Consider the following 11978-nt stretch of genomic DNA (forward strand, 5'->3'; position numbering starts at 1 on the left):
TGTAGCAGCTTCCTGCTGCTGTTTTGTTTACATTTCACTCTGGCTAAATCCTCCCATCAGCATATTTTGTAATTTTAATAATTTTTCCCAAATTCGTCAGTATTTAATAAGTGTTGGAAAAAATACTATCACAATTCTGGTTGTTTCTTTTAAAAGAATACAGCCTAAAGAGATTTACACAACAGTAACTGAAGCTTTCGGTTCGGTGATCGATTTCAACCTAAAAAACATTAGTTGATTCTAAACACATTATGTATAAAACACAAAAGAGCAACTTGACCACTACACGTTGTCGTAAATAACTGTTGGACACCACAGGCTGAGGCAGAGCGGTAATAAGCAATGTACAAGGTACACAAACATGATTGAGTAGCCCACGATGGTGTAAAACAAGGCAGACTGGTACAGCGTTTTGTTGCAGTACAGCTCCGGGCTTGCTGGGTTCTTGACAAAGTCGGGCTCGTAAATAGAGCAGATCCATATACTACCTGGAAAAGAAAAAAATCAAACGTTCAAAACTCAAACAAATGAGAAATTAAATATTAACAGATCATGTGTGGAGTGAAAGGCTGCTGTGAATACACGCAAATAATAAAATGATTAATAAAATAGGAAATAAAATGATGTGTTATGTTTTCATTCATCTAAGTGGATGTGTCGATTGCACCTTAATGGACAGATGAGATATGAATTGGTCACTTTATTACGTCTCCGTGGGAGTGTATGATGTGAATTATGATACGTGTTTCAAAGACACAGTTATTTCATTGCATTACATCAGGACCTGCCCTGAGGGTCTAACACAACACAGCCTCCAAACATATGTATTAAGATAACAAAAGATTTGAAAAAACCTTACATCAAGCTGGCTAAAGTCACATGGCCTGAAGCCATTTTACCTGAAGTAGCTTTTTGCACGGTGTATGTAATAAACAAGCAACTAATAAATCTAATGAAACATTGCTGCAATATGAATGGAAAAGGTGATTTAGGGTGACTTTGAACGTAGAGTGGCTGTTGGTGCCAGACGCGCTCGTCTGAGTATTTCAGAAACATCTACTGGGATTTTAATGCACAGCCGTTTCTGGGTTTACAGAGGCATTTGCCTTGTTGCTGCCAGAGGTCAGAGTAGAATGGTGAGACTGGTTGGAGCTGATTGAAAGGCAACAGTTCAATTCAACAGCACAAAATCTCAGCCACAAAAGATTAAGGCAGTTCTGAAGATGGTCCAACCCGGTACTAGTAAGGGGGAACCTAATAAAGTGGCCAGTAAGTGTAATAAAAGTGCTTTATGAGTTTTAAGCACCACAAAAAATCAAACACTGCCTCATATGAATCTAAATTGGATCTACTTGCTCCAAACTCAGCTGATACGTGTATAAACATACCAGCAATGAACCAGCAGAACAGGAAGAGCTTGGTCAGTGACGTCCAGGTGGAGTAGAGGCAGCCGGGGGGGTCTGGGTTGCTGTCACCCTCCTCCCTCTGGGTGCAGGGGAACCAGTACAGCACCGCCATCATAAAGCCAAAGACCCCCCCCACGATCAGGTAGATGGGGATGTAGGGCTGCTGCGGACACTCATTGCGATACATAATCCCTGTCACATAACAGGAGGATGAGGCTCATTTATACGTTTGTGAATCTTAACATTTCAATAAATCTAATCATCAGTAACTCACCGATTCCAAAGAGAAAGGTTGGCAAAAAAAAATGAAATATTTTGCACATTCTGAAAAAAAGTCAAAAATATTTCATTAAAACACACAGTCCCCGGGAACAAGCTGAACAAGCTGTGACTCAGTATGTGACCTTACGTGGTAAAAGTATAGACAGCAACGGTGTAGGAGTGTTGGGCCTCTGCCAAATGAATCCAATGTTTGACATGATGTAGCAGTGGCGACTCCAACCTGCAGGGAAAGAGTAGGTTAATGCTGAACTATGAGCCCATGTGAGTATGACACACAAGCAGAATAGCTGATCAACACGTCATTTGGAGAATCGTTGGGTCTTCTCTCTAAAAAAAACAAAATGTCTGAATGTCAACTAAAGAAAAAAAAATGTCACGAGACGTAAGTCCTAATGGCAAAATACATGTCTCTATAAAACCCATCAAATCAAGCTGAAAGTCTTAACGTCTTGTTGTTTTTTAACTGTATTTATTTATTTCAAGCATGTAAACATAAAAAATAAACACAGGTAATATATAATAACATTATTCATTCATCTCTATAATTCATACATTACATGCTTGACAGTCAACTTTTGCTTTCAGACAGTTTACTCTGTATGTATCTTATGTGTGACTTATAACACTTAGAAATTTTATCTCATACACTCTTTCTACTGTATATTAACCCGCTCAATCTTGACTTGTATGTTATTATTTGATTTGCGATAGACAAATGCCATAAATTTTGTCTTTCCAAATTTAAGGATAATTTGTTTTTTTAAATGCATTGTGGTGGGTGAATGTGAATAAATCATCAATAAAATTCTGCTATTTAATAAATAGTAATTAAGACTTATTCTAGTTACTGTAGCTCTAAGTGTGAAGATGAGTCACTGAATTGAAAAGGGATGCATTTAAAGAAATTACAAAGTATATAATTTAAACATGGCTCTAACTTGTTGCTGCTGTCAAAGGGTTATTTCCATCATTTCATCATCATATAATTTCCAGTAAACAGCAGAAAATAAACGCACCCTGGGACCCACAATCAGACCTGAGTGCAGTTTTACTCTATGTGGCTCAATGTTGGGAACATTGGACGCATCTTCAACTTAATGAAAGTAAAAAACAAGTACCTGCAGTATGTTACTGTAGGCTTTAGCAAACAATAAAGTCACAACAGGTGTTCAATAGAAACAGAACAAATCACAGTCTGGTGTTTTTAAGTTTTGTCAAAGGTCTGTGTCCGATAATGGGTTTAGTGTCAAACAAAAGTTTCCTGGTTTCTTCCCAGACACTCACCTTTGGAGAAACTGGACTAAACTCGCCTGCTTGTGCCGTGAGAACGTCTGACAGCTGAGCTCGAGTGGTGGCAAGTCTTTGTCTCCTGGAAGAAACGAAAGCGTGCACAGACGGAGAGCTTCGTGCACATTAAGGGCAAAAACGAACTTTCAGAAAACTACAGAAAACCTTCACTTCCCTAAAAAGAAACAAAAACTCAGCCAGAGGAACAAGTTCATAAGGAAGCTTACGTCTTAGTGTAGTGATTCACAAACTACTGTAGATAATGTGGGTTCACAACAGCTGTTCCTACAGTATAACCAGCTTACTTATTCCATCTTGAGTCCCCCATCAAATCCTAAGGTCCAGCCCAAAGCCTACAGGAGAGGGCGCCTTAACATCAAGTCAGGACCTGCAATGACGGTCACACTGAGCTCTACCTGCAAGAGATGCCCCAGCATAACCAGAGGTACGTCCCACACACATAACTTGTGTTACATGTTATTGCTATGCAGGGTCACGGGTGGTGCTGGAGCCGATCCCTGCTGTCTTTGGGCGAGAGGCAGGTTACACCCTGTTGACACAGACAGACAACCATTCACACCATTCACCCTAACATACATATATCAATAACAATGATATACAATATTTAAATGTAAAGTGAGAAATTCAGAAAGAAATGCAGAAATGGCAAAAAGAGTAAAATCTCTGACTCAATGCAAATAATATTACCCTTTATTTTAACTGAACTGAACTGAATATTTCAACGTTAATTTTAAAAGTATTTTGTTAACCTTCTTACCACCATCAGCATTTAACATTGTTTCATTGTTGCAGCAACATCACAATAATAACATTAACATTATGTCAACCATATTTTAACGTTGAAGGTCGGTTGAAGGACGGTTGTGTGCCTGCTGGGTATGGATGATGAGTATGAGTTACATAATACGACAAATCTTAAAACCAAATGCTTTAAACAATTCTAACATGAAATCTGACATCCAGGCTTGAACTACAGCACATGTTGATGGGAAATGTTGATGAACGAGTCTGGGCTCATTCATGTATCCACTAGGCCACATGACCCAGTAAGATCACTGTCTGCAGCAGAACCTCATCCATTGCTGTCCTGGGTTTACTTCACTGCACTTGGTATCAAACCTGGGTCATGTAATAAAACCTTTTCAGTGATTGTCTTTGTTTCTTGTGTTCCTACATATAATCAACTACAGTTTCTGTCTGTAGCAGCTTCTTGCTACTGTTTTGTTTACATTTCACACAACATACATGTAACAGCTCAAGACTCTGGCTGAATCCTCCCATCAGCATATTGTTTGATGAATGTGTTGGAGAAAATAGTATCATCAAGTTCATAAGGAAGCATACCACAATTATGGTAGTTTATTTTTTAAGAATGCAACCAAAAGACATTTTCACAACCTATTGAAACTTTTACTGGACAAACACAATCTATTACAGCCTAGAATACCAGCGTTGCTGATTCTGAGCACATTAAATAACGACAAACAAAAGCAGAGACAGCAGTGGTTTGGTGATTTCTCCCTTCCAGTTCTGGAATGATGACGACTTAATTGTAAAATATAAACTTCGAGTCCGTAAAACAGGCTGTGCATTAGAGTAGTAGTACTGAAGTACTAAGTGCAACTCGGCCGCTACACGTCGTCGTCAGAAACAGCTAGACGACACAAGCAGGAGCAGAGCATGAAGCATAAGCCCAGTACAAAGGACAGACCCGCGAAGATGTAGCCCATGGTGGTGACCCAGAAGGCAAACAGGTACAGCGTTTTGTTGCAGTACAGCTCCGGGCTGGCTGGGTTCTTGACATAGTCGGGCTGGTAAATAGAGTAGATCCACACATTACCTGGAAAAAAAAATCAAATATTCAAAAGTCAAACAAGTGAGAAATGATATATTAACAGATCATGTGTGGTGTTAAAGGCTGTGAATGCACACGTTTTAATAAAATGATGTGTCATGTTTTCATCAAGTGGATTTGTCAATTGCATCTTAATGGACAGTAAATTGGATCTACTTGCTCCAAACTCAGCTGATACGTGTATAAACATACCAGCAATGAACCAGCAGAACAGGAAGAGCTTGGTCAGTGACGTCCAGGTGGAGTAGAGGCAGCCGGGGGGGTCTGGGTTGCTGTCATCCTCCTCCCTCTGGGTGCAGGGGAGGCAGGAGAGCAGCGCAATGACCAAACCAAAGACCCCCCCCACGATCAGGTAGATGGGGATGTAGCGCTGCCGCGGACACTCATTGAGATACAGAGACCCTGTCAGACGACAGGAGGATGAGGCTCATTTAGACGTTCATGAATCTGAACATGTCATTAAATCTAATCATGAGTATCTCACCGATTACAATGTGAGCGATTGGCAAAGCAAAACCTAAGAACTGTGAAAATACTGAAAAAAAGAAAAGGTTTCAAAACACAGTGACCGTTTTCACCAAGCTGAACAAGCTGTGACTCAGTATGTGACCTTACGTAGTACAGGTACAGGCAGCGACGGTGTAGGAGTGTTGGGCCTCTGCCGAAGCAATCCAACGTTTGACATGATGTAGCAGTGGCGACTCCAACCTGCAGGGAAAGAGTAGGTTAATGCTGAACTATGAGCCCATGTGAGTATGACACACAAGCAGAATAGCTGATCAACACGTCATTTGGAGAATCGTTGGGTTTTCCTTTAAAAAAACCAAAATGCCTGAATGTCAACTAAAGAAAGAACAAATATGCCACTTAGCAGGGATGTGAGTCCTAATGGTAAAAGGACTCACATCCTTTTACCATTATGAAGTCCATCAAATCAAGTCTACACGTCTTGTTTTGTTTTGTTTGAAATGCATTGTAGTGTGTGAATGTGATAAATCAATAGTAATTAATACTTCTTCTAGCTACTGTAGCTCCAAAGGTTGAGTCACTGAATGAAAAGGTGACGCTTTTAAGAAAATTACAAAGCATATCATTTACGTATGGCTCCGACGTCTTACTGCTGTCAAAGGGTTAAACTTAATCTAAAGTTAACTTACTGTCTCAGAGTTAGTGGCTTTAGCTGATGTAATGTAGAAACTATCTGGGCACAAATAGAACATTTCACTTCATTTCAATTTTTTTCAGGACGGAGTGAAAAGAAAAGCTGCTGAACTGTTGACAAACGGTTTGACGCCATTTCCAGTAAATCTAGTTCAGCGGCAGAGATATGAATGAACTTGTGACCCACAACCTGAGACCTAAAAGCAGTTTTACTCAATGCAGCGCAACTTCGGGAACATTTGATCCATGATTCATGAAAGTAAAAAACAAGTACCTGCAGTATGTTAGGCTGTAAAACACTAAAGTTTCAAGAAAAACAGAACATATCACAGTCTGGTGTTTTTAAGTTTTGTCAAAGGTCTGCGTCCGATAATGGGTTTAGTGTCAAACAAACGTTACCTGGTTTCTTCCCAGACACTCACCTTTGTAGAAACCGGAGTAAAATCACCTGCTTGTGCCGTGAGAACGTCTGACAGCTGAGCTCGAGTGGTGCCAATTCTTGTTCCAGTCTCCTGGAAGAAACGAAAGCGTGCACAGACGGAGAGCTTTGTTCACATTGAGGGCAAAAATGAAGTTTCATACAGGAAACCTTCACTTCCCTAAAAAGAACCAAAGCCAAAGGAACAAGTTCATAAGGAAGCTTACGTCTTAGTGTAGTGATTCACTAACTAGGTAATGTGCGTTCACAACAGCTGGTGCAGTTCCTGCAGCTGTTCCTATAACCAGCTTACGTATTCCATCTGGAGTCAGCTGTCAGTCTTTAGCCCCAAAAAACAAATTCACCGGTCATCAAAGCCGGGCTGCACTGAGTGGCAGCTTGATGAGGCCAAAGAACCAGGGGCAAGTGTTGGTCCCAGTCGCTCTGATGCCGGCTGGTGAGGGTGTGAAGCTGGGTGGCGATGTCGATGGCCCACCACTCATGCCCAGTACAACCAGCTCAACCCTCTCCATGGCTGCTTCTAGCACAGTAGGTAGTGTTGCAGAGGACCCTTGTCATGCATGTGTCACAGCAATGGGTGTGAGGCTCTGCGACTTGCCGATAGTTTGGCCATTAAAACAGCCTGTGCCGTTGTTTCACTGTCTTTGTATTCCCAAAGTTTCCAGCACCCTGTACCCTGTGCCCAAGTGTCACGATGGAGGTTTGGAGCCCCTCAGAATGTTCAGAAATTCAGCTCAGCCTTCCCTGAACACTGCCCCACCTCCAGTCAAACCTTTCACCTCTGTCAGGGTTGGCTCCACCTCCTGCTGCAGCTGCAGCAGCTCTGCCTGCTCACTTTTTGGTCTGGGAGAGACACCGTTGGGGGGCCACCTGTCCGGGGGCGGGGTCAGCACAAGAAGAGGCAGGGCCACCCAGGGAGTGGGCGGAGACACTCCAAGAAGGTGCGGGACCAGCCTGCTGGAGCACTGCTGCTCTCTCCGCCATTGTTTTTCCTCACTTACAGCACTAATGTTCAGTAGTGAAGGTCCTGCTGTATTATATGGAAGACAGGAGGTTCTACAGTGTTAGGACAGTCTGATATACGCGATAATTGGTTGAGCCAGCTGTTGGTGCACAGTGCATGGATGAGAACACAACTGAATATACCAGTGCTGCAATCAGTTTCACCGCTGACAGTTTCTCTGGGATCAAGGTGAGATTTCTACTGCTGACAAGGAACGTACAGTACGTACAGTACTATTTATGAGTTACAGAGCTTCAGTTTTGGCCCACATACAGTACGGGCAGAGGACCACTGGAATGTTTTTTATGCTTTGTGTGTCTGGAGTAGCGCTAGCTTGTGTTGCTAATGTTATTACTTACATTTGTTTTGAGTGGTTGGCAGCAACTCTAATACTAAAATATTAACATAACTGTCTTGTTCTTCCTTCATTAGTCCAACAGCATGGAAATTGCATCTTATAACGGCAAGGGACAGCAAAAAGAAAACAGAAACTATAGAAACACACATCCATGGACAGAGTAAATGTAGTTAGCAGATCTGGTTGAAGTCTTATAGCAGCAGGCAAGAAAGACCTGCGATATCTCTTCTTCACACATTGAGGGTGGATCAGTCTGCTACTGAAGCTGCTCCAGAGCAGACAGTGAGTCCTCCAGGGGGTGAGAGTCCTGGTCCATGATGGATGTGAGTTTAGCCAGAACCCTTCTCTCACCCACCTCCTGCACCAAAACAGAGCTGGACTTGTTGATGACCCTGTCCAGTCTCTTCCTGTCCCTCACTGTGATACTGCTGCACCAGCAGACCACATGTACAGGATGTACCAGTCTACAAAGTCCTGAGTCAGTCCTCTATACTCTGCATCGTCATCATCAGTGATCAGTCTGACAATCGCAGAGTCACAAGAGAACTTTTGCATCTGTGCTGTGTCTGAGGTCTGACGTGTGGAGGGTAAAGAGGAAGTGGGGCCCCCACACTGCAGGTCAAAGTGTCTGACACACAGTCCTTCTGTCGGTAGACGAATCGCAGCGGGCCCAGGTCGGTTCCCACCGCAGAGCGTAGGTGATTCAGAACCAGTCTCTTCAGTGTCTTCATCAGGCGTAAAACAGCATCCGAAGGTTCGTCTGTGAACCGAAGGAGTAACTATCTGCAAACACGCAGTAGGTGGCTCAGGTACAGTAGGTCCAATCGCTGCAGCTCAGGAGATTCGTTAGAGCACAATGCAATCTGTGCGTTGTAGGATTTGACCTTTTTCATCCACAACACATATCACTGCAGTTGTCCCTGTTTTCTCTAGACCATCTATGTTAAAGGGTTTTGCCCATTTTAGCTAATAAAACGTACAATTTCTTATACCATAACTTGCTTTTCATAGGTGAAGTATCACTTTAAGTATGCGTTGATAGACAGTTTGACAAAGAGGGCAGGGTGAACTAGGCGGTTGCCTAGGGCGTCACCTGCTGGGGGGGCGCCGCTCCAAGCTTTCAGCAAACAACGTGCGTAAACGCGCCTGAAGCGGAGGCAAAACCAGGATCTCGTCCAGAGCGCGAACTTGGCCAGAGACGTGAAAGAGGGAAACACCATCTCAGCCCCTCCACCTGCACTCAGTACATCATGTTGACATCCCACTCAACACTGCTCAAACTGACAAACCTGGCAGTCACTTTGATGCTTCACTGAGGAACTAACGCAGGATGCTGAAAAAGGTATACTTTATATGTTAAACTGTCACAAACAAAGTCTGGGCTAGTTCGTGTATCCAATAAACGACATGAGCAGTGAGATTAAACCCTGGAGTGAGAGCTTCATTCACTGCTGTCCTGGAGTAATTCAGTGCACTCTACATGTAGGTACAGTATCAAACTTGGATGATGTAATAAAAGGTTTCCAGCAATTGTCTTTGTTTCTTGTGTTCTGTTCCACATGATACACAGTTTCACTTTGCAGCAGCCTGTGGGACCTATTTTGCTTACATTTCACACAGCAGCTCAAGACTCTGGCTGCGTCCTCACATCGACATATCTTGTCATTTCATGCATTTCCTCAAATTTACCAGTATTTGGTAAGAGTGTTGGGTAAAAAGTCCACAATTCTTGTTGTTTATTTTAGAACACAGAACCTTTTAATGGACAAACAATCTATTTTTACGTAGAAAACAAAAGTTGCTGAACACATAAAATAAAACATACAAGCACAGACTTAAAGTGGTTTAGTTCAGTTCTCATCTGTTTTGCTAAAGTGACATTTTTTTGTCATAGGATACAAATAGCTGATTAGTATTTGGTCAGTTCTTGTTGTGTTACACTTCCCCTTTCAAGTTTCCTCGCTGCTTATGATGGTGAGATTCCTTATCATAGGCTGCACAGCAGAAAAAAAGGGAAGGAGGGAAGAGAGACTGGACAATATATGGGCAGAACGGCAGATTGAAAACAGGTAAAAGAGAAGTCCTTGCTGCACTAATAAGCTAATAAGTGCATGTTTCAGATTGATTAAAATACCAAGTACTGCAGCTACAGCTTCAGTGGCTACACATTGTTGTCGGGATCAGCTTGAACATACTGGCGGAAGCAGCAGACCAAGCATGAGCAGGATACAACGGACAGACCCGCGAGGATGTAGCCCACGGTGGTGGTCCAGAAGGCAAACATATACAGCGTCTTGTTGCAGTACAGTTCGGGACTCGTTGAGTTCTTGGTGTAGTTGGGCTGGTAAATAGAGTAGATCCACACATTACCTAGAAAAGAAGGAACATTAAAGAAGCAAAAATCAAACAATAAAAAAACAACATTTGGCTAAGCTCATTGTTAACATGGCCTGAAGCCATTTTAACTGAAGTAACTTATATTTAGTTTTTGCCTGGTGTATGTAATAAACAAGCAACTAATAAATCTAATAAAACATTGCTGCAAAAATGTGCATAAATAAACCTGCCCCCACAACATAAGCGATGCTGCCACCCAATTGGCTGGGGATTTAACACCACAGAAATCAACTATCTGCAAATGTGTAAATTGGAAATTAATTGCAATTTGTTTCAACTCCTGTCCTGTAAACATACCAGCAATGAACCAGCAGAACAGGAAGAGCGAGGTCAGTGAATTCCAGGTGGTGCAGAGTATGATGAGGGGGGTGTTGCCTGCGTCGTTGTCGTCCTCGTCCCTCTGGGTGCAGGGGATGCAGGACAGCAGCACATTGAGCAAAGTTAACCCCCCCGACGCGATCAGGTAGATGGGGATGTAGTGCTGCCGTGGACACTCATTGAGATACAGAGACCCTGTCAGACGACAGGAGGATGAGGCTCATTTAGACACTGTTCTCTTCATATAAAATAAGATAGGATATGACTTCAGTCATATCTTATCTTATCAGTCATTTTAGAGTCATGAAACTCAAATTAGTTTCAACATCTACATCTATTCATCAATAACTTACCAATTACAATATAAGCAACTGGTAAAATGCAAGCAATCGACTTTGAGCAAACTGAAAGATAATAAAAACATTCATTAGAAACACAGGCACAGTTTTTAACTAGAACTGAACAAATGATAACTCTGTACCTAACTTACCTAGTACAGGTAGCGTTACTTTAGTTGTGTTTCGAATGCCCCTAAGCAATTCAATGTTTGACATGATGCAGCAGTGACGATTCCAACCTGTAGGGACGATGTACTGTAGGTTAATGCTGAGACAACGGAGGCATCTGAATATGACACACAAGCTGATCGACAGATCACTTGGAGAATCTTTGGGTTCTAAACAAATCAGCGGTAAAATTTCATGTAACATTTTATGTATGTTTCAAAGAAATAAAATGTTTATAAAATTATGATTATTCCATAATAAGAAAAAGACAAGAGACAAGAAGACTAGAAGCAACCTGAGACCTGTCTTACTCCATGTAACGTCATTTCTAGAACATTTGAAAAGCCTTCAAGGTCATTAAGATTAAAAAAACTGCAATATGTCAGGCTTTACTAAACACTAAAGTCACAACAGGTGTTCAACAGAAACAGAACACATCACGGTCTGGTGTTTTTAACTTTGCTAAAGGTCCTGTGCCCTGCCCTGGTCACAAAGGTCAGCTTCAGTCCTCTGGTAATGGGTTTAGTGTCAAAGACTTGGAAAAAAAAGGTTTCTGGTATCTTCCCAGACACTCACCTTTGGAGAATCCGTGTAGTCCGCTGACGCTCCTGGAATAAAGGGAAGCACAAAGACGGGGGGCTTGTTTTATACTGAGGTCAAACCTTTAAACCTTCACTTCCCTAAAAAAAAGATCCACAAGAACAACTTACAGTAATAAGGAAGCTTATGTTATAGTGTAGTGATTCCCAAATTAGCGGCCCCTGTGAAATAAGTGGCTGGAGGTGAAGAAAGCTGGGGTGCACTAACTAGAGTGGCAGTTGGATGAGTCCAAAGAAACAGGGAAAAGTGGGGTCCCAGTCTCTCTGATGGCAGCTGGTGTGTGTGGTCAGAGTCTTATTAAACCTCTCACTCTATACTGTATGCCTTGGTAAAATAATCCATTGC

General features: G+C 42.1%; 3 protein-coding genes across 4 annotated transcripts; all 3 read right to left on the reverse strand.

The window, feature by feature from the left end:
• Positions 1–48: 48 nt before the first annotated feature.
• On the reverse strand, positions 49–3109 carry LOC129603476 (transmembrane protein 272-like). Its single transcript, XM_055504862.1, has 5 exons — positions 2973–3109; positions 1816–1908; positions 1681–1730; positions 1389–1598; positions 49–488 (listed from the first exon to the last, which is right to left on the reverse strand). The coding sequence occupies exons 3-5, from the start codon at positions 1727–1729 to the stop codon at positions 283–285; spliced, it is 465 nt and encodes a 154-aa protein (XP_055360837.1). The 5' UTR covers position 1730; positions 1816–1908; positions 2973–3109; the 3' UTR covers positions 49–282.
• Positions 3110–4323: 1214 nt separating this feature from the next.
• Positions 4324–6592, reverse strand: LOC121202094 (transmembrane protein 272-like). Of its 2 annotated transcripts, XM_041069892.2 has the most exons (5): positions 6435–6592; positions 5467–5559; positions 5336–5386; positions 5044–5253; positions 4324–4836 (listed from the first exon to the last, which is right to left on the reverse strand). In XM_041069892.2, the coding sequence occupies exons 2-5, from the start codon at positions 5534–5536 to the stop codon at positions 4628–4630; spliced, it is 540 nt and encodes a 179-aa protein (XP_040925826.1). In that variant the 5' UTR covers positions 5537–5559; positions 6435–6592; the 3' UTR covers positions 4324–4627. The 2 variants fall into 2 exon arrangements, with proteins under 2 accessions (XP_040925826.1, XP_040925827.1); XM_041069893.2 differs by lacking the exon at positions 5336–5386.
• Positions 6593–9547: 2955 nt separating this feature from the next.
• Positions 9548–11731, reverse strand: LOC121202095 (transmembrane protein 272-like). The gene is made up of 5 exons (XM_041069894.2): positions 11610–11731; positions 11018–11104; positions 10881–10931; positions 10507–10722; positions 9548–10182 (listed from the first exon to the last, which is right to left on the reverse strand). The coding sequence occupies exons 2-5, from the start codon at positions 11079–11081 to the stop codon at positions 9974–9976; spliced, it is 540 nt and encodes a 179-aa protein (XP_040925828.1). The 5' UTR covers positions 11082–11104; positions 11610–11731; the 3' UTR covers positions 9548–9973.
• Between the last annotated feature and the right edge of the window lie 247 nt (positions 11732–11978).

This window comes from Betta splendens, chromosome 2, assembly GCF_900634795.4.
Source record: "Betta splendens chromosome 2, fBetSpl5.4, whole genome shotgun sequence".
Classification (NCBI taxonomy): Eukaryota; Metazoa; Chordata; class Actinopteri; order Anabantiformes; family Osphronemidae; genus Betta; species Betta splendens.